The 25,071-nt window shown below is 47.3% G+C and overlaps 1 protein-coding gene across 1 annotated transcript in view; it reads left to right on the top strand.

Moving 5' to 3' along the window:
* LOC138304018 (protein-glutamine gamma-glutamyltransferase E-like) overlaps nt 1–25,071 on the top strand; it is a 289,413-nt gene that overhangs the window by 232,167 nt on the left and 32,175 nt on the right. Inside the window, exon 10 of the mRNA XM_069243665.1 lies at nt 18,542–18,892. Coding sequence (XP_069099766.1) covers nt 18,542–18,892 — 351 coding nt within the window. The remainder of the gene's footprint in view (nt 1–18,541; nt 18,893–25,071) is intronic.

Raw genomic sequence — 25,071 nt, 5'->3', positions numbered from 1 at the left:
ACATTGAGATTGCATGTACAGAGTGTTGTGATAGTTCCCTAAAGGTCCCTGCTGGTGAAAATGTGTTTAATGTTTATATTCTGCTCGAACAGCTCAAATGAATACTGGCAGGTGTATTTCTGCTTCACGGCCAGTAAGCATGGGCACCAGACCGTGTCACTGCTGTTGTTCACCATGGAAATTTAATTTTTGGCTGCACACATGTTCTTACACGCTGGAGGAAATTAGGAAAAAGCTGAGTGGCAACAATGAAAAATCATGAGGTAATCCAGTTAAAAAAGAAAATCAACTCCAAGGTGATGCACACATTTGTGTTGTATTTATTTCCAAATATAAAGGTATTCTCTGCAGATTGTAAATGAGGCCACTCAAAAAAATAGAGAGGTCGTGATACGGGTAAAGTCTCCTCTAGTTGGTATTCCCAGAGCCTGTGGAATTATTCTTTGTTAATGCTTACTGACTGGGAAAATTGTATTTGACACTGCTATATCTATCACTGGCAGTGGGGGTTGATTGTTTCAGATAATAAAAAGTATGTTTCACCTATTTCATCTCCCCAGATACTACTACGTCGATTCTGTATATATTAGGGAAATTGTTATCTAGAACATACTTCATAGGTATGTAAAAGGTGCCCACATATACGCCAATAAATAAAAATGATTTTAAAAAACTCAGAAGTCCAGCAACAGTGACCTCAAGTCTTCTGAAGAAGCTGAAAAAAAAAAATATATAGATTCTGGAAATTACAGCAAGGGTTTTTATTGGAAGAGCGCCACAGAATGTTCAGGCAAGAAGTCATAAAACTGTGACTTTGTGTTTCCTGAGAGAGACATAAAAACATTTTGAAAGAATCTGGGCCCCCCTTTACTGTGCAGGATTAGCGCCACAATTTATGGTGCTAATCCTGTAAAGTAACACAATAGCGTCCATATACAGTGTGTGACTATAACGGACACTCCCCCTCCCCTATACCAGGGGCGAATTGCCCTTTAGTGACCGAATAAGAGACAACCTTTTCTTTTCCCTCTCGCAATCGGTGGCACTACGTCCCACATCCAGTGTGACTGATTGTAATTATATTGCATGATTATTTGCTTGATTGAGCATGCTCTTTCACTTTTTTGTGTGCTGTGGTTTGCTGTGTAGCACATGTAGTCTTATTTGAACATCCGTTCTTTTCCATATGTAGGTCCCCGTGGTGAAGTGATCCACAGGTATTCCCTTTGCAATACCTCTATTTTGCCACCTCCTACTGAAGTAGGCTCCTTTTTCCTTCCTTCTGCACACAACTCATTAGTGCATGATTCTAGGGATCCTAGGCCCTGATGAATGCCCCCAGACCTTCTTTGTCTCTAGTTAATGGGCAGAAACATGTTGGCCAGTGAGCAGTAGGTGACCCTTCGAGTCATTACCCTCCATAGGCGTCCCACTGTTTTTTTGAATCTCACTAACAGTCATTGCAAATAAAAGTGCAATATAACAAAGGTGACTGATTAGGTGATTTTATATTTTCTGTAGTATAACTGGATCCCACTATTAACCAGATAATCTTTATCTCTGCACTCCCTCCAAGTTCTTTTAACAGCGAGGTTGAGTCCATGTGGTACTATCCTACCTGGATGGGGCTAGGTGGTCAAATAATGAAGCATGACACTACATAGTGTGTGAGACCACCTAATCCGTAAGGAGAAATTCCCCTCCAGACAACCACATTCAGCACACAGACAAGTCCCAAAGTTCGGGATACACAGAGGGTCCAGGGCAATTTTACTTTACTTGGTACCCACATAAACACCCCATACTCCTTGTGTACTTGGCAATTTCCAATTAGAATAATACTGTGAGCTTGGTGGTGTGGAATTAAAGGACAGATTTTTGTTGATTACACCACTTTATTTAAACATGTATCAAAAAAACAAAAAAGCGATGTAAGAATACCCGAAATTCATTTTTCATTTTTTGCATTTGTTTTTATTGCACGGATTACAAACATTAGTTGTCAAAATGCAAACAGCTGTAGATACCCTTAAAAGTCTATGGTGGTCATTCTGACCTCGGCGGTAAAAGGCGCATACCGCCGGTCAGAAATCCTCCATAATCCCGCCGCGGTCGCGGAAACCCGCCACGGTCATTCTGACCCGCAGAAGACAAACCTCCGAAAATCCGACCGCCACAACAGACCGCCAGACCAGCGGTCGGCGGAAAGGTGGAGGTGACAAAACCTCCACCGTCACGCCAACAGAAATACGCCCATGCCATTACGACCCACGAATCCACGCGGCGGTCATTCAAACGCGGTATTCCATTGGCGGGACACACCGCCGCGGTCAGAATACACACAAACGAACAAAACCCAGCCACATTGGACGATTTGAATCCCACACACCTGATACACATACACACACCACTCCCACACACACAATACAATATAAAACACCCACCCACATCACCCACAAACCCCTACGCTAAAAAATTCGTAAAGAAGGCAAGAGCGAGACACCAGCATCCCAAAAATAACAGCCACAGCCACTCAACACCATCACCCACACACTATCCACACACAAAACAACACACACCACCACACTCAACTCACTTAAATACACATACTCCACCCCACACATCATACACACCACCCCATGGCACCCCAAAGACAACCCCGCTTCACAGACGAAGAACTCAGGGTCATGGTGGAGGAAATCGTTCGGGTAGAGCCCCAGCTGTTCGGCACACAGATACAATACACTAGCATTGCCCGGAGGACGGAGCTATGGCAGAGGATTGTCGACAGGGTCAACGCAGTGGGACAGCACCCCAGAAATCGGGAAGACATCAGGAAGCGATGGAACGACCTACGGGGGAAGGTGCGTTCCATGGTATCCAGGCACAACATCGCCGTGCAGAAGACTGGCGGAGGACCCCCACCTCAACCCCCACAATTCACATCATGGGAGGAGGAAGTCTTGAACATCCTGCATCCTGACGGCCTCGCAGGAGTCGGCGGAGGAATGGATACTGGTAAGTTGAAGCTTCAATACTGCTTCCCCCCCACCTGCATGCCAAATCAGACCCCAACCCTCACCCCCATCCTCGAACCCCACCCTCACCCCCACCCCCATCCTCACCCCCACCCTCACCCCCACCACCATCCTCACCCCCACCACCATCCTCACCCCCACCCCCAGCACACCTATTCCCCGCCAATGTCTCACCATCACAACCCACACATCCCAAAACCTAGGCCTGCATGCGTCCACTAAGCATGGACACCCATCACCAAAGCATGCCCAATGCATATACACATCCCCCCCACAAGCCACCCTCTCCAAAGCCCCCACACACGAATGCCAGCACTTGGGGACACGAGAACCCACAGATACACCCATATGCCACACATTGAAACTATAACCATACCTCTATACCCCTGCAGGACCCGACCGTCAACACACCGCGGCGGAGGGGCCAGAATTATCCACCCCCCCCACCCAAGAGGCCGTCAGCGATGACAGCAGCTCTGTCGACCTGGACACCGATGACCAGCCCGGACCATCGGGGACCTCTGGACAGTCGGTTCCCCTCACACAGGCACAGGCCACTACAGACCCTAACCCCTCTGGGAACACCAGCACAGCTCCCACCCAGCGGGCCCATGCCTCTGTCTCCAGGGCGCGTCAATCTGCGGTGTGTCTACCACTACACGGCACCCAGGATAACCCACCACCCCAACAACAACAGGGACCTAGGGGCAGTGGTAGTGGGCACACCGGCCAGGGGGCAGAGGCCCAGGGAAACAGGGGAACTCGGAGGGCAGCTGTGCGACAGGGGGGGGAGGAGAGGCCCAGGGAACCCACTCTCCACGAGGTCCTCACCACCATCATGGGAGCATACAACCGCTCCCAGGAGACGATGGCGACGGTACTGGCCCGGTTCCAGGAGATCCAGGCACTGCAGGAGGAACACTATCGGGGGTACAGGGAGGACATCAGAGCCATCAACACCACCCTGGTTACCATGGTAGGGCTGCTGCAGGACCTCGTAAACACCAGGGCGGACACTGAACAACACCCAAGGGCCCCTGCCACTAGCCTGGACCAAGAACAGCCAACCACCTCCGCCGGCGCTAGTGGACAGGAGGCCCCCGCACAGCAGCAGCCCACCAGACCCCCACCTCCTGCAGGAGAAGAACCACCCCGCAAGAAGGCCCTGAGATCTCGCAAGAAGACAGAGTAGGATGTCAAGACCCCCGCCAGCAATGGATACCACCTGATGTCATCCCACTGTCCCACATTGTCACCCTGTCCATCCTTGAACTGCCCATGCTCCATCTCTCCACAGGCCTCTGGACAATGCACCTGTGTGACTGTTACTCTGGACTCTGCCATGGACATTCCTTCACCATAGCCCCCACCCACTTGAAACCACCCATCCCATTTTGAGCACTTCAATAAACACCTATTTTGCACCAAAATATCTGGAGTCTGGCTGTGATTTCAATAGATTGTAATTGACATGACAGTGCAAATATGTCCTTGTACATGGTGAAGTCAACAAACAGCTGCCACAAAGCTGTAGTCCATGGGGAAACGAAGCACAGGACTCGTAGTGGGGACCCCAGATCTGAAATAGGGAGGGAAAAGCCAAAACTCAGTCATCATACACTGGGGCAAATAGACAGGCAGCAGAGATGCTGGAGAGTAGTTAACATTTACTAAATTATCTTTGAAATGTTACCTGTGTCCTATTGGAAGTACTGTTCAATGATTCTGTCCCTGTTGTCTGTTTCAGCCCCGTCGTCTTCCTCCTCGTCACTCTCCTCAGGTTCCACCGCTGCCACAACACCACCGTCTCGACCATCCTCCTGCAGGAAAGGCACCTGGCGGCGCAAAGCCAGGTTGTGAAGCATGCAGCAGGCCACGATGATGTGACACACCTTCTTAGGTGAGTACATTAGGGATCCACCTGTCATATGCAGGCACCTAAACCTGGCCTTTAGGAGGCCAAAGGTGCGTTCGATCACCCTCCTAGTACGCCCATGGGCCTCATTGTACCGTTCCTCTGCCCTGGTCCGGGGATTCCTTACTGGGGTCAGTAGCCACGACAGGTTGGGGTACCCAGAGTCCCCCACTAGCCATACACGGTGTCTCTGTAGCTGTTCCATCACGTAAGGGATGCTGCTATTCCTTAGGATGTAGGCGTCATGCACTGACCCTGGGAATTTGGCATTTACATGCGAGATGTACTGGTCAGCCAAACACACCACCTGGATGTTCATTGAATGGTAACTTTTTCTGTTCCTGTACACCTGCTCCCTGTCTCTTGGGGGAACCAAAGCCACATGGGTCCCATCAATGGCACCAATTACGTTGGGAATATGTCCAAGGGTGTAGAAATCACCCTTCACTGTAGCCAATTCGCTCACCTCAGGGAAAATGATGTAGCTCCTCACGGATTTCATCAGGGCAGACAACAGTCTGGATAACACCTTCGAAAACATGGGCTGAGACATCCCAGAAGCAATTCCCACGGTTGTCTGAAATGACCCACTTGCCAAGAAATGGAGTACTGACATGACCTGCACCAGAGGGGGAATCCCTGTGGGTTGGCGGATGGGGGACATCAGGTCGGGCTCCAGCTGGGCACACAGTTCATGGATAGTGGCACGGTTAAGACGGTAGGTCAGGATAATGTGGCGTTCTTCCATTGTCGACAGGTCCACCAGCGGTCGGTACACGGGAGGATTCATCCGTCTCCTCGCCCAACCCAGCGGACGGTGCCTAGGAAGGACAACATGGAGCACACAGTCAAGCAACCCACAGGTACGTACTCACAGCTAGCACAGTATACGATTCTCTATGCAGTGAATGGCGTGTCTGAGTGGCTATGCAAGGCCTAGGCCTGTGTGACGCAGTTGAAATTGAGCCATGTGGGCCCTGGAAATGGCGGCTGCCTGACCTGTGAAGTGTGACAATGGGATGTGAGGTCAATGCGCTGGCGTGGCACACCGCGGCGGGCGGCGGGCGAAGTCCGCGGCGCAAAGCCGCATTGGTTAACATTGAAGCCTATGGGTTTCAGGAGCCAATGGCGAAGGGCGCCGGCGGTGGCGGGACGCACCGCCGCGGTACGCACCGCCGCGGACGTGACCGCCATTTTCTATCTACTTATCCACTTGCGACTTGAACTTTCACAGGAGAGGACCTATACTGCAAGTGTTGCTGTGACCTCGGTCTGGAAGGGACAATGGCTGCTGCACCTGGGGAAAGGGCCCCTGCCTTCACTGGAGAGGAGTTGGAGAAACTCGTGGATGGGGTCCTCCCCCAGTATGCGCTACTCTACGGTCCTCCAGACCAACAAGTGAGTTTAATTCAATCTGGATTTGGGGACACTGGCTGGCTTGGGGGCCTGGCGGGGGGCCTGGCGGGGATGGGGGGCATGTTGGGCCTGGCGGGGGGCATGGCGGGGATGGGGGGCATGTTGGGCCTGGCGGGGGGCATGGCGGGGATGGGGGGCATGTTGGGCCTGGCGGGGGGCCTGGCGGGGATGGGGGGCATGTTGGGCCTGGCGGGGGGCATGGCGGGGATGGGGGGCATGTTGGGCCTGGCGGGGGGCCTGGCGGGGGGCCTGGCGGGGATGGGGGGCATGTTGGTCCTGGCGGGGGGCCTGGCGGGGATGGGGGGCATGTTGGGCCTGGCGGGGGGCATGGCGGGGATGGGGGGCATGTTGGGCCTGGCGGGGGGCCTGGCGGGGATGGGGGGCGTTGGGCCACTGGAAAGGAAAATGCTGACAAACTTGAACGTGGTATTTCTCCCTCCCTGTACGTGTCACATAGGTCCGCGCCCATGAGAAGATCGGGATTTGGCGTGCCATCGCCAAGGAAGTCCGGACCCTGGGGGTCCACCATCGACGGGGCACCCACTGCCGCAAGAGGTGGGAGGACATCCGCCGCGGGACCAAGAAGACCGCCGAGTCTCTGCTGGGGATGGCCTCCCAACGTAGGCGGGGTGCCTGCCGTCAACTGAGCCCCCTGATGTTCCGGATCCTGGCGGTGGCCTACCCTGAATTGGATGGGCGCGTGAGGGCAGCACAGCAGACACAAGGGGGTGAGTACAAGCATTATCTACTCTGTTGTCGCGCAGTGGAGGTGTCTGGTTGGGGGAGGATGGCTGGGGGTCCCCCTAGGCCAGGGCGATATCTGTAGGCTGGGCACCCCCGTAAGCCCCTGTGTCCCCAGCCACCACCCTCAGTAGTTTGTCGGTACAGCCATCCCTGGGCCGTGTCATCCATGGGTGCAGTTGTCAACTCTAGGCGTGTAGGGCATGTTCCACGGAATGCGTAGCGGACCCCAAGTGCGCAACTTAGTGCAGGGGGCATCTGTGTCTGTCATGTCCGCTAACTGTACCGGAGATCCATGTACTCAATATCCCTTTATTTCTCTCTCCCCCCCCTTTTTGTTTGTCTTTCTGTGCTTGTGTGCATCAGCATCATCAGGCAGAGGAGAAGTGGCATCGGGGCAGGAGGGAGCTGCATCTCACATGGCCCAGGAGGGCCATGCCACAGAGTCAGACTGGACCAGTGAGACGGAGGGCGAGGGGAGCTCCACGACGGGGACGACTGGAGCCTGCAGCGACACGGACACGTCCTCGGAAGGGGGCTCCCTTGCGGGGGTGGCACCATCCGTGCCCCCCGCCATTACAGGTACAGCCGCCACCCAGCGCACCATCTCCGCCCTCCCAGCAGCCCCTCAGCGTTCGCCCCGTGCCCGCTCTGCCAGGAAGCCGGGCATCTCCTTCGCCCCAGGCACCTCAGGCCCTGCCCCTGTTACCCCCGCTGCCCTCAGTGAGGAGGTCATTGACCTCCTCCGAACGCTCATTGTTGGGCAGACTACCCTTTTGAATGCCATCCAGGGGGTGGAGAGGGAGGTTCATCGCAGCAATGCGTACCTGGAGGGCATTCATTCGGGTCAGGCTGCCCATCAGCGATCGTTCCAGGCTCTGGCCTCAGCACTGACGGCAGCCATTGTCCCTGTCTCCTGCCTGCCTCTACTAACTCCCTCCTCCCAGTCTCCTGTTCCTCTGCCTGTCCCACCCACACCATCAGACCAGCCTGCACACACCTCAACACCCAAGAGAAGCTCATCCAAACATAAGCACCACAGATCACGCAGACATTCACACACGCAACATTCCGATGCAGACATGCCAACAGTCACTACCACCTCTGTGACCCCCACCTCCTCGTCTCCCTCCTCCCTCCCTGTGACGTCTACACTCACACCTCCATTCACCTCACCATCAGCCAGTGTTTCCATCACCAGCACACCCTCCACTCCAGTCCGCACACGTGCAGTCACCACCCCCACTGCCATTTACACGTCCCCTGTGTCCTCTCCCACTGTGTCTGTCACCCCCTCTTCCACACCACACAAACGCAGCCACCCACCCACCCAACAGCCATCCACCTCACGACAGCCTATCCCTCCTGCACCTGCACCCAAAGACAGCAAACGTGACTCACCTACAACCACATCCTCTCCCTCCACTCCCATTCCCACTGTACCTACCACTCTCCATTGTCCCAAGAAGCTCTTCCTCGCCACTACTAACTTCTTTCCTGACCCTGAGACCCCCCCTCCTTCTCGTCGGGGTAAGAAGAGCACCTCAGCCACCACCAGCCCTGCAGCCCCCTTGACAAGGGTGCAGGGGTATTGGAGCCCGCCAGCCCGCATGTCTGGATCTTCGCCCAGCAGCAAGGGGACAGGCAGCCCACCCCCTGGGAAGAGGAGCAGAATGCGGAATGGGCGCCGCAGGAGCCCGCATTCTACATCCCCCCCGGACACCACCCAGAGACAGTCACCAGCCACAGCTCCAAAGGGAGGAAAGGGCCACAGGCCCACGACTAAGGAGGGCAAGGGCAGCAAGTCGGAGAGGTCAGGCAGCAGGCCTGCTGCCCAGGAGGAGCCCACAACCCCCATAGCCGCTGCCCCGGGAGGAACCGGCACAGCTGCCCCGGGAGAGCCCACCACCCCCATAGCCGCTGCCCAGGGAGGACCCAGCCCAGCTGGCCAGGAGGGCCCCACCACCCACAGCCCAGGTGGGCATTGAAGGAGCACCATCCCCGCTGCCCAGGAGGGCACCACCAGGCAATTAGCAGTTGGCCATAGACCGGCCGCCGTCTCAAGAACCGCTGAACTGGGCCCCGCCGTCTCAAGAACCGCTGAACTGGGCCCTTCAAGGCAAGTAGCGCTGACCTGGGCCCCACCGTCTCAAGAACCGCTGAACTGGGCCCCGCCGTCTCAAGAACCGCTGAACTGGGCCCTTCAAGGCAAGTAGCGCTGACCTGGGCCCCACCGTCTCAAGAACCGCTGAACTGGGCCCCGCCGTCTCAAGAACCGCTGAACTGGGCCCTTCAAGGCAAGTAGCGCTGACCTGGGCCCCACCGTCTCAAGAACCGCTGAACTGGGCCCCGCCGTCTCAAGAACCGCTGAACTGGGCCCTTCAAGGCAAGTAGCGCTGACCTGGGCCCCACCGTCTCAAGAACCGCTGAACTGGGCCCCGCCGTCTCAAGAACCGCTGAACTGGGCCCCGCCGTCTCAAGAACCGCTGAACTGGGCCCTTCAAGGCAAGTAGCGCTGACCTGGGCCCCGCCGTCTCATGAACCGCTGAACTGGGCCCTTCAGGGCAAGGACCGCTGAACTGGGCCCCGCCGTCTCAAGCACCGCTCCGCTGGGCCCCGCCGTCTCAAGCACCGCTCCGCTGGGCCCCGCCGTCTCAAGAACCGCTGAACTGGGCCCTTCAAGGCAAGAACCGCTGGCCCTTTGGCAGACGTGGCAGGGCAGGATCTATCTCGGGCAGGGCTGCAGGATGTCCTCTGGCCAACTTGCCTCCTCCAGTGGCAGTGGGGTCTGTTATGGACTGTATGGACTGTGGCTTTGCTCTCCCCAGGATGGCCCAGTGGGCAGGCCACCCACTGTATGGACTGTTTGGACTGTGGCTTTGCTCTCCCCAGGATGGCCCAGTGGGCAGGCCACCCACTGTATGGACTGTGGCTTTGCTCTCCCCAGGATGGCCCAGTGGGCAGGCCACCCACTGTATGGACTGTTTGGACTGTGGCTTTGCTCTCCCCAGGATGGCCCAGTGGTCATGGAGTCCCCTCGTGGATCTGGCGTCGTGTACTCAAGTGGCTGAGGTGCCCCCCCTTCCCTTCCCCCTGAGGTGCCTGTCCGATTTTCTTTCTGATGCCCCTGCAGTGTTCTCTCCGTGGAGTTCTTGTCGTGGGACTGGGCCTTGCCCCTTTGCACAGGAACCCTGTGATCCACGGACAGTGGTTGGACTACATTTAGTAGATGTATATATTTTGTATATAGTTTATTTATTTATTGGGATTACTGGTGTCCATTTTTCAATATATCTGCCCGTTTATGATCTCTTCTTTTGGTCTTTGCATTATTTCGGAGGGGGGTGGTTTGTGGGTTGTGACAGTGATCTGTGGGAATGCATTGATGTGTGTGTTGTAGTGGGTGTGGGTGGGTGGATGTGTGCCGGTAATCTTTTCCCTCCCCTGTGTCGTAGGTGCAGTACTCACCGATGTCTTCCGCGCCGCCGGGCGTGCTCCTGGTATATGAGCAGGAATAGGAGTGCGGGGATGACCTGCAACTCTGGTTCCATGCTGCCGAAATCTCGCGTGGAGTGCGTAGAGGTGAGCGTTTTCCCGTTCGTAGTCTGTTTCCGCCGTGTTCTTATCGGCGGTGCTCCCGCCCCGGAAAAGGTGGCAGATTGGTGGGTCGTAATAGGGTGGGCGGTACATTGTCTGCCGCCTGGCTGTTGGCGGGAACCGCCGCGCTGTTTGTTTGTACCGCTGTGGCGGGCGGAGTGTTAAGTTGGCGGGCTGTGTTGGCGGTTCCCGCCAGGGTCAGAATTGCATATTTTAGACCGCCGGCCTGTTGGCGGCTTGGCCGCCGCTTTATCACCGACCGCCAGGGTCAGAATGAGGGCCTATGTGTGGCCAACAGCCATGTGTTAGCCACTTTCCTTGAGTTCCTTGGGCATTCTATGTATTTAATTTATCTCCTATTCAACAGACTTGCAGAAGGCAAGAAAACACCCAAGCGAACTCGGAGAAAGTGTGGGGGTATGTTTTTTGGTCCAAATGCATTCTGCGGAGGGGCATAGGTGCAAAGTCGATCAGTGCTGGTAACCATCAGCAGAGACACCATTGAGAAAAGAGACTCGAGGGCCAGCTGCAATAGATGACTGAGGCACAAAGAAATATCCACTATCACTATCACTATCCACTGCCACTATCCCCAACAGCTAATTAAAAGCAAATTATACCACAAAGAAAGACAGGTGCGTGAGTCAGAGGGAAACCCTCTGTCAGAGAATCAATCCCTTGTCATAAACTAAATGATATTACTCAGTACACCATGCATGTTCACAGAATCAATATGCAGTATGTTAAATCTCCACAAGTATAGCAGCTATGTATTGTACGTTCTTTCATGTTTATTCTCATTCGAAGTACTCAAAGATGGTCCCACACGCAATTTATATCCAATCCTTTTTTAGTTCATTCTTGGTGTAAAAACACTTTTATTGTAGCCAGAATAAACGTCATGAAAGACTTGAATAAACGTAGCAGCTATATTGTATTGTGGAGATTTAAGGTACTAAACACTGATACAAGTATGCATGCAGTGCTGCTAATAACTAAATATAAATTGTTCTAAATTCGTACACTGAATATGATCTCACAGATTACATTATCCATAACACATGTACCCAACCCTCGGCATGCACTCATTCCCTACCCCCATAATTTATTCTCTCTAAATATTTTTTGAGGGAACAGCAGTCATTAGCAATTTGAACAATGTTGTTCGTTTAAACCTATTGACAAAAGCCACCAATGATATTAGTTAACATATTATTTGATGTAATATGTGAGTTCATAAGCACTGCATGATAGAGGAAGCAAGTTCTTGCTAGTTGGCTTTACTATATATAACTGGCATATTTCAGTGGTTTTTAGGTTTTTTTAAATCCATTTTTGTCTCACTTCAGTACCTAACTATAACGTCACTTTAACCCTTGGTTGTTTAGTGTTTTTCCAGGTTTTTCTCATGTAAACTAAGGTCTTAGCAGGTCTTAGCACCTGACCTATCTATAAAGTCACTTTAATCTTTGTTATTTTTTCAGTGACTACCTTGGGTTTTTTGATCATATTCCAAAGTGGTCCAAACCCAAACCATGCACAGGCAGCCAACCCCTGGTGCACACTAAGGCCCTGATTTATGCCAAAGTGGTTCAGCGCGCTGCTACGCCAAAAATAGCAGTGCCGCACTGCACCACTTTTGAAATGCGGGGATGCACCCTATTTACAGGAGTAGGGCACACCCCTTTGTTTGCCCGTTCACCGGCACTGAATTAAAGCTGCCTGCGCCACTGCAGACATCCTTGAGCCATAGTGCAAGGGTGTCTGAGTTTAGGGGATAGATTTTTTATGTGCAGGAAGGTGTCCCTTTCTGCACATGAACAATCTATAATGGCAGTTTGGCACTTCTATGTGTGCTGCATTCTGAGCACACATAGAAGTACCAAAGCATCATTTTGGAATGGTTGTTTATGTGCAGGAAGGGGCACCTTCCTGCACATAAACAATCATCCATGGCATTTTGCTTCTTCTATTTGTACTGCAGAATGCACCACACATAGGAAAAGCAAAATATGAGAAGGAACAAAAGCTTTCCTCCTTGTTGTGCCATGCTAACATCACCCCTGGGGTGGCATTATTTTTTGTCACTGTCACAGATTTACGATTTCTCGCGAATCTGGGGCAGCGTCAAAAGCAATGGGTCCTGCAGTGGAACACCCACTGCAACACCCATTGCATGCCCCTCTGCCACAGAAAACTGCTTTGCAGAGGCCCATATTTACAAGGAGGCATAATGCCATATAAAGTGGCGTTAAACCTCCTTGTAAATATGGAGCAGTGGTTAGGGTCACTGTAGTGTCACAAAAAGTATTGTTCCAATGGTGCTAGGGGCTCTTAAATCTGCCCCTAAATGTGTCTACCAAAATGTCGATCTTTTAAAATTAGGCAGGTGTAAGTGACTGAGAAGGTGGTCAGAGTGAGTAAACAGATGTACAAAGCGGATGCTGTACCTGTGCTGCTTTTACAACCAGTAGGCTTCTTGCATCCAGTTGTCTGTAGATACTGTGCCATATTTATAACAGAAAAATAAATGGGAGGAATTTAAAGTGAAGAAGTATGCTTTATAAAATGTTAAGACATAATTGGCTTAATTGAAGGCATAGAAAAACTTTGACTCATTGTTTCATAGAAATATTTTCATTCCTTTAAATTTCTCCCATTCAGAAAATGTCTGCATTTTTCAGTTATAAATAAGGTACTATGCCCCCTGAAAATGGGGAGCAAGAGGCCTGCTGTTTGTAAATGTGACACTTTTTGAATGGGGGAAAATTATAATGAAGAGTTAACTTAGGCCCTGATTTAGATATTGGCAGATGGGATACTCTGTCACAATGGATATCCCGTCTGCCGAAATCTAAATCTCATTGTATTCTATGGGATTTAGTTATCGGCGGATGGTATAGCCGCCACCAGTGTGAAAGAATAACCTGGCCACCAATATCTACATCAGGCCCTTAATCATTATGTTAACTCTATATTTGAATGTTCTCCCGTTTAAAAGCATTCAGAACCATCATTTTTTTCTTATGCCCCAGTATTGTGTTTACAATGACTTTTACTTAAAGATTTAAATGCCTCTGTGCCATGGGTCATAAATCTGACTCCAGCACTGCTCATTATCAGGCCCTGCCATCTTCAGCCTGAAGATAATAATGTAAAATAAACACCACCTTCTCTTGACCCTTGGCTTATTTAAAAATAAACTCAAGGTTTTGAGCTACTCTGAATTAAAGACACCTGCCCTAGAGAATTAGCAGGGGGGGTTGCTGTGTATGCAAGATTGTATTGATCAGGTATTTATGAGCTATCTTAAAGACTTGCACCCACACATCATTCAAGTCAGGTGTGCCGACTGAGTGTAGATTATGAGGGATGAGCCTTTGTTGACTTAGGGAGGACCAGAATCTTTTATTCTTCATGAGGCTTTAACATAAGAATAATTGATCTGAATAATGGGAAGGGTCCTGGAGTATATAGGACACCTTCTGAGGTTTATAAGGATTTTGGAATTGGCAGACACGCTATTGGATGCTTTATTAGATGTCACATAGGCTGGTAGACTAGCAAATGTCATGTGAGAGGTCAGGATAGGGATGATGACAATAGGAAAGGGCAGGGCCACCGACTGTAAAACATATAGGCAACTGTTGATGCTCAGTATTGACAGCAAAATATTTGCCTAACAGATTACAAGTAGTGATCAATTAGAATTGTTAGGCATGATCAGAGTAGTTTCATTACTCTAAAAAATACAGTACAAGATATTTGTGAATTGACAGATGATTTGAAAGAAGGGAAAACTGCTCAATGGTAGATATGCTTTAACATTGTTAGAAACATAGAAACATTTAATAACAATGATTGGGGTCATCAATTCAACTTGACCTAGTGGCTAAATATGAAAGCCATATTTTTTAGAAGGGTGAACCTGCCTTTTGCTTTCATATGGGTGAATTGAAGTATAACTTCATTATGCAGCACCTTTACATACATGCCAATTAGACTCGATTCAGACTGGAGACTCCCAATTTTTAAAACCCAAAAATGGCTTTAATTTAACTGTTTACTGATTGAAATTGCTTTTGCATCCATTTACTTACACCAATGGTGAAAATTAAGTCCTCTGGTTTGTTTTCAAAACTTCTGTAAGAAATTGGGTTACTGGTTGAGGGGGTGAAATGCTACTCAAGCAGCAACCACAATCCTTGCCAGGGTGAAGTCAGCAAACCCTAAATTAACCTGTGGTCCACCCTCTGGTAGCTTGCCTCAGAGCAGTCAGGGTTGATTTAGAGGCAATGTGTTAAGTATTTGCCAACACTTCAAACTGTAATGAAATGAAAACATACCACAAAAGACATCCTTCACCAGAATAAACAAAAGGAGTTCCCTTTAATAAATAAAACAAGGCTAAAATGACAAAAATCCAATCAGTGGAACCAGAGAAATGCAGGTTTAAAGATTTAATTGAAAATAGTGCTAAAAGGCAACAAGTGCCAATAATGTATATCTGGTCACACCAGACCACGACAAAATGGCAAGTTCAGGCCGACTACAATGGAGCACTAGGTCATCTGCTTGGACTCAGTTAGGCCAGCTGAACAAAAGTACCTTAAATCCTGGTTGTGGAGCATTGTAAGATCTCGAACCAAGGATGCTGCGTGCACCCAGGATGATTTGTCTGTTCCGAGAAACTGCCAAGCTGCCATACGAGTCCTGTGCCACCATTGAGGCTTGCAGTATGAAGCCCACCATTGAGTATGTGTCACAAAGCCAAGGTGATGCATCGGTTTAGAGGAGCTACAAGGTGGTGATGCCAAAACCTGTGTCCTCATCAAGGCTGCCGTCGACAAGAGATTTGTTACGTGAGGCCCTGCATCCGGAAGGTGTTGTGCAGGTGCTGTTTTGATGCTGGCAGAGGACTCAATCCAGAGTACTTGTGCTATGAGAATCCTTGCGCCAGAGGCGATGAGTTGGTTCTGCTCCAGATTGCGCCATGCAGCAGATGAGATGTGTTGGTTCTGCTGGATCCATAGATGGGCTGGCAGAGCACTGTCAGGGCCAATTCTAAGGGACCAGTACTGGGGTGGGACCGCTTAGCAGGGTAGGACTCACAGATGACCAAAACCAGCTGTTGGGTACAAGGTTGCTGGAGCTTTCTATCCCTGAGGGTCTAGTCAGTAGACCAGCCAACTAGCCTTGGAGTTGCTCTGAGTTCCTAGGTTCAACGGTTGCAGATCCAGTTCTTCTCACTCAAGCAAGGGTGCAGCAGGTCTGCAGAGCAAAGCAGCAGTCCAGCAAAGCAGTGATCCAACAGAGCAGCAGTTTAGCAAAGAGACAGTCCTTTGAACAGCACAGAAATCTTTCTCCCTGGCGGAGTATCCGCATGTTCAGAAGTGTATTGAAGAGTTGGTACTTGAGGTCCAGTATTTATATCTAGGCCTTCCTTTGAAGTGGGAGAAGCTTCCAGAGGTTTTTCCTTGAAGTGCACAGGCAGGACACAGCCCATTCAATTGTAAGTAGGGCTGTGCCCAGCTCTGCCCTCCCATCCTGCTAGCCATGGCCCATCCAAGACAGGCTGCAGGCACTATGGCCCAGATTTACAAGAATCAGGGACATCAGAACTGGTGCGCCATATTTCTTGCGCCCCCACACCGGCACCTAACGGCACCATGGGTGCACTGTAATTACAATACAGCACCCCAGTGTGCACGTTAGGCCAATAGCTTCAAAGCTTTTGACGCTATTGTGGCACTTTGCTGCACCAGCGCAGCAAAGGGCAAGAAGGCCCATTGATTTCAATGGGTGTCATTTTGACGCCTGCTCTAAGCAGACATTAAAAATGACGCAAACATGGTGCAATTAAATCTTTTAGATTTCATTGTGCCATTTTTGCGGACCTCCTAACACCGGAATGTCCCCCTTGCATACATTATGCCTAACTCAAGAATAATGTGGTGCAAGGTGTTGCAAAGAGGTGCAATACATGCATTGTTCCACTTTGTAAATATGGCGTGGTGATGTTTGCCTCATTGATCCATATTAAAAAAAATGATGCTAATGTGGCGCTAGGAGGTGCTAGGGCCTTGTAAATCTGGCCCTAAATATCTAAGGCAAAAAATGCCAGCTTTCTAAAAGTGGCATTTTCAAAATCATAATTTAAAATTCAACTTTGTCATAAAATAGGATTGTCCATTACAATTCTCAAAACACCAAACATGAACTGGTTACCTGTTCTCATTTGAAAGTGTCAGGTTTTTAAATGGAATACAGTAACTCCAGTATTATCCAATAGGAGAGGTAGGACTTGAAGTAACCACCAGAATACGTAATACTTAAGAGTACATGCCCAACTTTTTTAATACACTGCACCTTGCCCACTGGGCCATCCAGGGCATGTACTAGGGTGGCATATGTATTAAAAAGGAAGTTTTGGGCCTGCCAAAAGACCTCACACACAGAGTGCAAAGGCAGGATTGAGACAGGTTACAAGGGCTACTTGGGTGGTATAATAAGTGCTGCTGTCAGACTAGTACCGTTTAATGTACATGCCCTGGGTACATGTAGTACCAATTTAAGAGGGACTTATAAGTAATTGAAAAATGCCAGTTGGTGACAAGTCAATGTTACAAAGTTTTAAGGATTGTGCACATGCACTTTAGCACAGTTTAGCAGAGCAGTCGTAACGTTCACAGAGTTCTAAGGCCAGCAAAATTAGGAGGCGTGAAGGCAAAACTGTTGAGAGAAGAACATGCTAAGACTGATAGGACTAACAAATTCAAAATGTTTCAAAATGTTGGTATGTATATGCTTATGACAGTAATTACCAAAACATTAGACATCCTCGTTAGTTGTCCTATTTATGATGCAAGCAATGTTTATATTGTACATGAAGAATATATGAATGTGGACACCTACTGAATTATGTAACTGTTCTACACTGAAATAACCACAAGTATAGGTAAAATATTTGAATGTCACATTTTAGGAATTTTATACTTAACAAGTAACTATTTAATCCATTACACACACACCCAGAATCATACATGCACACATACCCACAAACAGGGCTGGACTCCCCATATGGGGACTGGCAGACCATGAGGGCTTACTTATAGGTATGGATGAATGGTAAATCAGATATCCAGCTAACCAGCACTGAGCGTGAACACAACCTTCTTGGAGAAACAAGCACAATTTGCCTCTGAAAGCTCCAGGGAAAGGACAGACTGACTTTCTACATTCCCTCTGTACATTTTGGAGTTGGTATGAAAACATTTTACACTGCTGCTTTAAGCTCCTAGTCCACCACTGTACACACATGGGCACCTTAACAAACAATCAAGTCACAGAGGCAAACACATGCAGATATGCATAAATGCAAAGGCACACACTTTCCCTCCTCTGACAAACACTTTTAAATACTCACAAACACTACTCAGCTTCAAGCTTTATCATCCAAGTCTTTAGAATGACTTTTATGTACATGCAATTAAATATTTAAAACACATAATTCATTTTAAAACAATAATATTTTATTGCTGTTAAAGACATAATTATAGCAAACACTAGAATACACAAAGTACTTCTTAAATATATACACTGTACCAGCACCACAAGATTATACCTGCTCCTAAAAAATCAAATACTGAATTTCATAATACAATGCAGCTTCGAAGTGTAGTAACAGAGGTACTGATAACTAGCTAGAGGAATGTGGTCAAGATAGGATAGTGACTCGTGTGGTTGGGAATTATATCTGCTAATTCCTGTATAGCATTGTACACTGTATAGAGAAAACAAACCTTATATCTGCTCCCTCGTTTCTTTCTACCAGGTTCAGCAAAGGAAAGAGAGGTGTTCAAGAAGGCTGTCAGAAAGCTGTTTAAAATAGGAGTGTTTGATGAGAGCTTGAGCTCGGAGGAGTGGCTGAGCGATGAACTCATCGATGAATTTAGCGATGATACTGATGATCAAGAAACTGAGGAGCAGTTTTCTGGAGAGTTCCAGCTTTCTGAACATCCACAAGTTGGCCAAGATATAAATGTCTCAATAGCTATCAAGAACCCAACCTCGGAGAACAAAACTGTGCATGTGAAGATCACCGCCTACGCCATAACATACACCCGTGCTCCTGAGGCGACGATCATGAAACATTCTGCCATTCTCCAACTCTCACCTCATGAAGGTATGGTCAGACACTTTCCTGTTGCAACACACATATGTCTCTTAATTAATCATTCTATCACAGTTACCCTCTAGTAGAGCAAAGTTGGAAAGATTATTAGACCTAGATGTCTTCATATAAAGAATGAAGCAGACAAATGGACATCAACCACCAAATAATTTGAAGCACCTAGAGATGGTCAAACGTAACATTGATTCATCTTTATAAAGACAAAGGTCATGGGGATACAATATTAAGATTGTTTAAAGTTCTGGAAAAGGGTCTAGTTAATTTGGCCGTTTTACATTTTGAGCACCACTTTGAGCATCAAACTCTAGGGGTCTCTGAGCATCCCTGATGCATTACACCTTTGTAGAGAGACAACAATTCAGACATGGAGCTTTTTTTGACAGGTTACCAAGTTGCACTCAGTTATGACACACCACTCATATGGGGTCAGAGGAATGAGAGAAACAAGTGGGTTGTCTATAGTTGCATCCTCTGCCTTATAATACACAGCACAACAAGGCAAATGTGATAAAGGAAAGTCAACATTGGGACAATTTCCCTATTCCGGAAGACCCTTAGGACAGTGACAGCTTTCGTACTCAATATAGGACAATATTATATCATCACTCCTATTATACTCTAGGAGTCAATTAAGAAAATGGAAAGGTATGGAAAGGTATGGCCTTACACAGTACCTGGGTGCTGTGCTTCATTATCAGCCATCCTTGCTCCCCAATGCATTCTCTAGTGGTGGGCAGGCTCGCTTGTGAGTACACAGGAAGCATATATGGATAAGGGTGGCATGTGGATCCAAGAGAAAAATAAACTAAAAATCTCAAAGATATTTGATTGGGAACTACCTTTGTTCTGTCCTATTTACTCTGTTCTGAAGGAAACAAGATGATTGAAGGCTGAAGTGATGCCTAGGAGTCATGATTACTCCTGCATCTGATAGGTTGACATGTTTCAGCCAATGGTCCCGTGCAGATTCCGTGGCTTTCGTCAGGACCAGGGATCCCCATTTCCTAAAATACTGTACAAACAAATTCCACATACAGCAGGCATACACATACAATGCCCATTGGTGGATATTTTCTTTACTGCTAAGTAGAGGAACACATGTATTTAAAAGGTCCCTAAGCTAAACTGGGGGAAACCTCATAGAGGATTACAACCAGGGTAGTCATGTGGTCAGACATTCTTCAAAGGTTACTCCCTGCTTCTTGACCTATTAGAGCGCCTGTCTGCTCCTGGCGATCAAAATTAACCTTAACCTATTATTACACAGATAAGCTCAATGCAGCAATTTTACTCGGGGGAATACTACTTGCACCTCATTGTGATCAGGAATTGGGTGATTGTAATGAGCCTTTAGGACACGTGACTTACTACCCTCACAATCCTTTATCGACATTCACAAAAAGCAGTCCACATAAATTAAAAGCAATTCCCGAATGTTTCTCATGACTACTCATGTGCTTGTATTTAAATGTGTAGGTCAGTTCAGAGATATTCAGAGTTAGATATATCTATGAAATTGGCACTGTGCTGAATTGTCTGACCTTATGAGCACACTCCAGAAAATGTCATGTGTATCCAAGCTTATATGTAGTACCACCATAAATACCACCTGAAGGTACCTTTAGGATTAAGTTTTTATTCTGTGACCCTAAAACTACCTTTTTGATTTTTCATTAAAATTCATTATGAAACAGAAGGGAAATAGACATGGAGGCTAATAGTTAGAGAAATCTGTTTGAGGTTCCTTCAGGGAAGAAGATACTGAGAATTTGTGGATTTATGATTATGTAGCACCACATTTCCCAAGGGGAAAGCACAGTATCTGTTAGGAGAACCTAAGCCCACAAATGACTTCTGAATCACTGCTTGCAAATCTAGCAGATAGTAGTCACTAGGGGTGCATTCTTAACTGTCTAGAATGATTAGCTACATTGATTAATTTGTGCCTTGGTTGCAGATGGTGGCAACCTGAGTTCATTTTTATCGGCTGGGACTTACTTCTCATCATCAGAGGTTGACCCCGAGTAAGAGAGAGACACAAAGAAAAGAGAGAAGGAAGAAGGAGAGAAAGACAGCAAAGCCATGGCTAAATGACAAAGAAAAGGGGTAAAGAGAGGTTGAAAGGAAGCAGATAGAGTGAAATAAACATAAAGGAAGTGTTGGATTGCGTAAGTAGGATGCATCAGGGAGAATAAAAACCTGGCAGATTTAGAGTGTGGTTTAGGTTTGGCAGATGGGATGCTCTGTCACAACCGTGACATCTATCTGCCTTATCACAGGTGCATTACATCCCAATGCACTTGTAATAGGATGGGCTGCGATATCCATCTTCTTTGTATGGACTACCCATCTTTCAAACCTTAGTATGCAGGTGTTCAGCAGGGCTGGTGGCAGGATCTTCGGAAAAATATTTGCCACCTGGCACTTAATATTATACAAATTAAGAATTGGATTTACATATCCTTTTTGGAATAATAATTATGAGAGTTTTTATATGTGTCTTTCTACCAAATGTTTGTCTTGTTTAAAAATGGTGCAAGAAATCCCCATAGCAGGTTATGGTGGGAGACTGGTTACAGATCTGTATGTGTGATTTAGTTGCATTCCCATGGAAAGTACTCCATGGAGGCAAACAAAACATTTCCTGCTATGCTTATTTATCAAACTTTCAGGCATTATTTCCTGTGAGGAGTAGGCAGGGAGCACATTTTTTACCTCATTCACAAAGTTGTGCAATATCAACCATTTCACCCTTGGTGATAGTGGATGAATATTTTCCACTTTGAACGACTTGACCTAAGTCATCGTTGATCCACAGCTTCTAGAAGGCTGGATTTTCGGGTGTAAGACGTCTCTTAGTTTGGACAAGTTGTGTAAGTTCTGTTTCATCATTACTCTCCTGTGATAGCATTAAAGATAAGGATGGAATTGACACTGTAAAAACCTCATGCAAACTCAAATCTCTGTTACATCCACTGGAATAGCCCCTTAACTCCTACTGAGGCTAAAATCATACTTTCAGCAATATATTAATGACTCTGATGAATTTGTTCCACGGGAGTGACAGAGAAAGGTCATGTTGCAAACCATGAAGGTTTAAGTAACAAAATAGTAAAGTGACAATCACCAATAAAATCAGTTAAGCATAAATGAGTAGTCACCTGAATACAGCATGTATGAATATAATGCAGGCAATTCAATTCAGCAAATTAAAGTACATGTTGTTAAAGAAAGCATATGGGACATGAACTAAAAATCCATGTGGGTGAGATGGAAACTTTTGAAGCAGCTAGTGTCTACAAGTATGGCATCAAAAGAAGAACCAAATAAAAGTTCCAATCAAGAAAGGAGAAATGCACTTGATTTAGAAAGTAAGGCCCATATCTTTACTTGTTTAGCGCCGCATTCGCATAATTAGTTTGACGCAAAAGCAGAGCAAACTTGCAAAATACAATTGTATTTTGTAAGTTTGCACCGTTTTTGTGTCAAAGTGTAAAAAAGCGGCGTAAATGCGGCACTAAACAAGTATAAGTCTCTGTGCAGGAATATGAGTCATTTTGCCTCAAGAGAAAGCGAGAGAATGTCCTGCTGCAAAGGTGGACTGGGGCAAGTGCTGAATAACTAAACTCAGTTTTGCACAGTTAAAACATGTCATTACATCCAAGAGGTACATTCCACGGATGTGTGATGGAACAACGCATGCGCCAACCACGCATGCCTGAACAACGCGGTTGGAACATCGACCGCGTTCCTTCTACAAATGCCTTTGCCTTTACAACAATTTTTCGTGGTAAAGGCATGCCTTGTAGAGGCATGTGTGGAACTTCATGCATGGTTTTCGCATGCCATCCCCCCAAAAATACAACTACCCCAATACCCTCACCAACCCTGAGGCCTCAAACCTACCCCAACCCCCCCACATGCCATAAAAACAACCGACCCCACCCCAAAAATAAAACTACCCCGCCCCTAAAGACAAAACTATCCTGACCCCCACCCCCAAAAACCAAAGACCCCCCACCCCCAAAAACCAAACTACTCCAACCCCTCACCCCCAAAAAACAAACTACCCCGATCCCCCCAAAAGTACCTGACCCTTCACTCCCAAAACAAAACTACCCTGACCCCCACTCCAAAAAAACAGAACTGCCCCGATCCCCCGACCCTAAAAACCAGAACTACCCTGATCCCCCACCCTGCCCCTAAAAAAAAAACTACCCAACCTCCCCCAACCCCAAGCCCTCATTCCACCACCACCCCTAAAAACTACTCCCCAACTAGGCCCCAGCCCCTCTTACCTGATCGCATCCTCTTCTGATGCTGACTCACTTTTTCTCTGCCTTAATCACACATGTTCAGCGGCAGAGAAAAAGGGAGTCGTTGTTCATGAAAGCGTGGTTCCTCTTGCGTTAACAACGAAGTTGTGATTCCTGAGTCGTTGTTCCGGATGTTCCCCACATTCCACACGTTCCCACCTAGTAGGAAAATTAGTATTCACACTGTACTTAATGTTAGATTCCTTCTCATGGTTAATGCAATGCTAGATTCTTCCATTATTACGTTCTTCATGATATCTATCAAAGGGCCTCTGCCTCCCATTCTTTGCATGTTCTGAGAATAACCGTCCAATAAATTCTTTGCCACAAAAATAGCCCCCACAAAGCAAGGTAACAGAACATTTCAGAATTTTTTTTTTAACACAGTGCTGCCTGAAACAAAAAGAATGTTATGCACACCTGGCAAAAATACTACAATTACTTCAAAATGGAGTTGGGAATCTAGGTCCAACTATGTCAATGTTAAGATGCATATCCCAACCTTAGCTACATCAAAAATAAATAAATCACTTGTTTCACTAAATCTAACTGTAATAAAATGTGTGCAAACCTATGAGTAATGCTTAGTTGCAAATTCACATTTTATTATGCGGCAATAAGCAATGATGACTTTGTGTTACCACCTGCAGCCTTATTAATACATAGGCCGAATCACAAAATAAGAGCCAGTATGCAAATATTTCTGCTGCAGATCGTGCTCACTTTTTGCGACATATCCTGTTAGTATTTCGAGCCCCAAATTATCAAAATTGCTCATATTACATGTGCAGTTTTTATTGGTGATTGTACAACTTTGCTTTAAGTCTTAGTGAATTTCTTTTACATCTCAAGTTTACTTATATATGTATTAAGCTTAGTGCATGCCTGCTGAAAAGATAGACATGAAAGAATATTTAATGCATCAGCGGGATGCGCCCTGTTGCGGGTGGGCTCAGTTACATCTCTCACTCAATTACTATTGTAAATTGCATATCAACTACTTACCAGTGCAGTGTACAGCTCAGAATGGATGGGGAAGCTTGCATTTTGCATAGTTTACCCTGTGATTTATGCTACTATTTTATGGTGAAAATCACAGGAGTAAATTATGAACGCAGTGGTAATTTGTGTCTAATTTCTAACAGAGTAGTTCTTGCCAGAAGCATACCTTTCAAAGTGGCAGGAGGACACGGATCCTTATTTGAGCCAGATTTGACTTTATTTAAACTAGTCTCGTCAATATTAAAAAAATAGTAAAACAGTATTATTAGCATTCTATTTAACAGGGTATGGAGGCAGAGTACTATTCTTAGTAGTCTTAATTTTATTGATTCAGAAAAAATTAAGTTGATTGCACAAGTCTTGAGAAGTTAGGGGTTAGCTTCTTCAAAGAAATAGATTTTTCTAAAATTATGAAAGCTTTCTTCTGTTCATTTGAGATTTTTCAGAATCCGACGTCAATAGTGGTAGGATTTCACTAATTGTAGTTTAGCTTTATATTCTTTTGGTCCCTCTTTGCATTTGATTTTGTAATCCACCTGATACTGTTTATGCTACTGGAACTCGATCTGACACAGTTTGAGTTTAGCATCCTGTACATCCTTACTAAATCTTGAAGCTGGCTTTGCTCATTTAGTTATGTGTTGTTTTTGTCTTGGTGCAAATCGATCTATTGCTTTTAGCCATTTTGACTGCTCTCTTTTAGCCACCGGCACTTAGGCCCTCATTATGACCCTGGCGGTCTAATGACCACCAGGGCCACGGTGGCGGTAGACCGCCACATCTCCACTCATACTGCCAGGGTGGTCGGACCTGCTGGCCCGGAGATGAGCATCTCCGACCCGGCGGTCCACA

Source organism: Pleurodeles waltl, chromosome 7 (assembly GCF_031143425.1).
Source record: "Pleurodeles waltl isolate 20211129_DDA chromosome 7, aPleWal1.hap1.20221129, whole genome shotgun sequence".
Lineage (NCBI taxonomy): Eukaryota > Metazoa > Chordata > Amphibia > Caudata > Salamandridae > Pleurodeles > Pleurodeles waltl.
This window is presented reverse-complemented; position numbering and strand designations above follow the sequence as displayed.